Source organism: the organism of the source record quoted next, unplaced genomic scaffold (genome assembly GCF_019419815.1).
Source record: "Pyrus x bretschneideri cultivar Hongxiangsu unplaced genomic scaffold, Pyrus_bretschneideri_v1 Contig30, whole genome shotgun sequence".
In the NCBI taxonomy this organism is placed as follows: Eukaryota; Viridiplantae; Streptophyta; class Magnoliopsida; order Rosales; family Rosaceae; genus Pyrus; species Pyrus x bretschneideri.
The window spans coordinates 3,233,496-3,237,881 of record NW_025999613.1 but is presented as its reverse complement, the minus strand read 5'-3'; the positions used below and the strand labels follow the sequence as shown (position 1 = coordinate 3,237,881).

Sequence of the window (4,386 nt, the reverse complement as noted above, 5' to 3'; positions counted from 1 at the left end):
TTAAAAGTAAAATTATTTTTTATTATTTAAAAATAATAATATTTTAATATGAATTGATCAGGCAATTTAGTTTTAGGGGTGGAGATGCACTTGGTAGTTACTATTCATTGCAGTCAATTACCATTCATTTGGGTGATTGAATTGACTCTTGACTAGGGGTTTTTAGGAGTGGAGTTGCTCTTAACATGCTTCACCTCCTCCCTAGCCGTCCTCACACAAGCTTGACCTCACTCTCTGCCACAAAAAATAATATGAAAACCATTGAATTCACCAGAATCTTCCTCACGAAATGCAAGTTGTTGGAAACCTTGAACTTGTTTATGCCAAATTCCGAAAAAGATCCGAGGCCATGGTAGAGGAAAAAAGATAATGATATTTCTTTAATTTTCTTTTTATTTTTTATTGTTTAATGTAAGATTTTAATTTGGACTTTTTTCTATTTATTCAAAGGATTTTTCATTTTTTTTAAAAGTATAATTAATAATGAGGGCAAATTTGTCCTAAAGGGGTTACGTGAAAGTAAATTAGAACCTTAAGGGGTGTTTGTGTTATGTTTCAAAAGTGAAAGGTTTTGTGAAAACACAATGAACCTGAGGGGATGTTAGTGTAATTAACCCATCCTAAAACTAATTAATTGGAATCCTAGTGTCTAACGTAGACATGTATGTATGCAATGTATGACAAGCGTGTCGGTTGGAAGATGATGTAAATGGGAGAGAGTGGATGAGTGGACTCAAAGGTCTCAATCTGATATGGTCCCCATTGATCCTGCTCCTATGGAACTGACAGATGCCTCCCTTTCTCACGCCTCCCGACTTCTACCCCTCCCCTAGTACTATTTATTGGCCTTTCCCTCTCTTTCTCTCTCATTCAGAGGGAAATTAAACATAAAGCTTTCGTTGCACCCCAAAGGTGAAATAGCACAGTCACACTTCTCTCTCAACCGCTTACTTCATCAGTCTTTTGCACTGGAAAAGAGAGAATACAACAGAACCCTTTCAAGTTTCAACTGATTATCTCTCTCTCTCTCTCTCTCTAAGCTTAGTTTCGATCATTATCATCATCTCTCCCTAGCCCTAGCTTACTCTGTCTGTCTTTTGTGGTCCACAATATATTCATCACCTTTAAACCCTGCATACCCATATAACGTGTCGATCATTTAAAAAAAGAAGACAGCAAGAAAGCATAACCAATTACATCCCAATATGGATTGGAAAACCAGTTTGAGACACCTTGTTTCTCGACCAGAACCTTCCTTTGGCTTCCTTAACAACTATAACTGCTATGACCACTATTCTCCTGGTAATTTATTTTTCATTATTCTGACTTCAGTAATATGTTTTCACCATTTCGACCGGTACTTTCTTCTTTATCTTAGCTAGGGTTTTCCTTTCCTTGAATTTTATTGCTATGGTTTCCACTTAAAGCAAAGCAATTATTCAACCCTGATTTCTTGGACAGGTCACACTTTAATTAGTCATTTAGGTCAAATACAACCTCAAAACACAGAACTATGCAGTCTTACTTAAACATATATCTATATTATATACAATTACATACCCAATGCATTTTTAGCACTCGTTTTAGTTGTCAAAATTCATATAAGACTACAAATATTTGATTTGTTGGGTAATTTTAATTTATTTTCAGGAATGGAGATGAAGCATCAAGCAATGATATCTGAGACATCATCGCAAGGAGGCTTGGTTCCTGGATTAATGGACAGAAATAATCATCAGAGCGGTTATGGGTGCTCTAGTCATGACAAAAAGAAGAGACTGACGAGTGATCAGTTGGAGTCACTGGAGAGGAGCTTTGAGGAGGAGATTAAGCTGGATCCTGATAGGAAGATGAAGCTTTCAAGAGAGCTCGGCTTGCAACCTAGGCAAATTGCAGTTTGGTTCCAAAACCGAAGAGCCAGGTGGAAGGCTAAGCAGCTTGAGCGCTTGTATGACGCTCTCAAACAAGAGTATGATGTTGTCTCCAAAGAGAAGCAAAAGCTTCAAGAAGAGGTAATTCATCTAATTTAATGCCTTTATAATCAATTATTAACCCTTGATTAATCACATGCATTAGTTCTCCCTTTACAAACTTAGCTAAAAACCCATTTATCTATAATGATTTAAAATTTCAAATAATTTGTACAACATTTACTGGCCACACCATTGGCCATTGCATTAACTTAGTGAGTTGTATATACATGGCGTTGTAGGTCATGAAGCTGAAGACAATCCTAAGAGATGAAGTTGCTAGGAAGCAAGTTTCCACCCGCTACACTGAAATCTCTGGTGAAGAGACGGTAGAAAGCACGTCGGTTGCTATTCGAAGCGCTAACAAGGCAGGAGGGAAAAACCAACATCAGATTGCAGAATGCAACTATCTCTACATTAATGTTGAGGAATATAACCCAGTATCACCACCTTTCTGGGGAAATCTGCCTTCTTATCCCTAAGAGGCTGTTCTTGTGCTTGCTCTTGTTCAAGTTAGCTTTAATTTACCAGGGTTTTGCTTTTATTAATTATTAGCTTAGGAAGAGGAACTAGTAGTTTTATCTTCTCCTGTGTCCCTAGGTCACTACTAAGTTAGAGAAATTGACATTTCATTTACCCAAAAGGACGTAATGATCAGCATGACATTTATTAATTTTGTCCACTTCCATATTTTTATAGCATATTCCCCTTTAGATAATGCTTGTGTCCTCCTATGGAGTAACCTACTTATCCTCCCCACTTGCGACTAACGAATCTTTATCGTCTTGTTGACTTTAAAAATTACAAAGTTTACTTGGCGTGCAAGCCGAGTAACTTAATGAGTTAACTACGTCATTCAAAGTTCATTACCAAGCTCGGTAGGAGAATAGTTGAATGTCATGGTGGTGTGATGAAACGCGTTGTTAACTTCTAAAACGAGCGACTTTGGCCGAGGAAGGAATACTCTCGGTTGTAGGAACAAAGATACTCAAAGGAGATGAGTGTCTTAATGGTGAAAGTGGTTCAGCCATCGATATGTTGAACTCTAAATGTCACTTGGGAACGTCCGATCATAAAACACCCCACTTCACCAAGAAAGCTAATGAAATGACCTCGTTCAGCAAAAGAACAGAGACTCTTTGACGCTAGATACTTGGATTTAATCAGTTTAAATAGGAGAACTTGCTATTTAACCAAATTGTCACCTTCGCCAATTGCCCTTGAAAATTTCTGTTTAACCAAATTGTAATCATCCGTTAGTTGCCAACTCCAAATTTATGTAACCAAATTGAATTTGTGCTTACCTGTTAGTGGAGCAGTTACTATTTTCTGAAAAGGGTTGAGAGGGCTCGCATTGAGCGTTGATTTGTGTAGTGAGTTGAAGGTCCTTGTTACGTTGCAATCCCTCTCATATTTATTATGACAAATCGCTTGATGCCCAAGTCTGCCGTACAATTACCATTCCCCAATCATATCTAATTATTTTAGAATTATCCTCACCAATCGTTTATCAACCAAACCTCTATCTCAGCCGAATCACACATGCACTAGGACTCTGAATCTAGTCCCTTTGTGCTTTCAATTCATTCCTTATCCAATCAACAAGTTTCAATCCTTGGAATATTTTAAATCTTATCAAACACATCATGATTCTTCAACCATCATACATCATCCAGGACTCTACCGAAACGTAAGCATGGACGCAGCCACCTTAGGGTCATGGGACGAATGCCCTCTCTCCTTTTTTTTTGGTAGAAAAAATGTGCATACTTGTGACATTAACAAGGTGTATAACTAGTCTACTTGCTTGTGACATTAGCATTAACTCTTTTTCAGTTGCTATTGCCGACATTGAAAGAGCATTTTTGGCAATGAAATTTATGAAGAATCGATTGAGAAATTGGATGGGAGATCAATGGATGAATAATAACATGGTTATTTTGTGGAGAGAGATATTTGATGGTCTTGGTAATGAAGTTGTTATGCAGCGGTTTCAAAACATGAAAATGCGTCAAGGGATATTGCAATTTGTTGTATAAAAAATGTTATGAATTCATATACACTACTACAAAAAAACACTTTGCGTGACGAAATAAGTTTGTTGTGCAAAGTACAATTTCGTCGTGCAAAGATTTTTGTTTTTAAATTTTTAATTAAATTAAATTAATTTAATATTTTGTCATGCAAGGTTTTGCACTTTTTTTTTTATTATTTCTCTTATATTAATTTAATTATATAAATTGTTTGTGCGACGAAATATTTGGTAGTGCAAGATTTTTCGAATTTTTACGTTTTTAATTTAATTTAATTGTATGATTTTATTTTTTTTAATTACTTTAATTTAAATTGACATGTTCAAAATAAAATGACATATGAAAAATAGTGATCAAATTATCCAATACATAATAGATTCAAA

General features: G+C 35.9%; 1 protein-coding gene across 2 annotated transcripts; it reads left to right on the top strand.

Annotated features, from left to right (window-relative positions):
- Positions 1-916: 916 nt before the first annotated feature.
- Positions 917-2,643, top strand: LOC103933046 (putative homeobox-leucine zipper protein ATHB-51). 2 transcript variants are annotated; one of them, XM_009342698.3, is made up of 3 exons: positions 917-1,302; positions 1,651-2,012; positions 2,213-2,643. In XM_009342698.3, exons 1-3 carry the CDS (start codon positions 1,206-1,208, stop codon positions 2,450-2,452), a joined length of 699 nt encoding a protein of 232 aa, XP_009340973.2. In that variant the 5' UTR covers positions 917-1,205; the 3' UTR covers positions 2,453-2,643. The 2 variants fall into 2 exon arrangements, with proteins under 2 accessions (XP_009340973.2, XP_048446118.1); XM_048590161.1 differs by lacking the exon at positions 917-1,302 and adding an exon at positions 1,341-1,461.
- Positions 2,644-4,386: the final 1,743 nt, after the last annotated feature.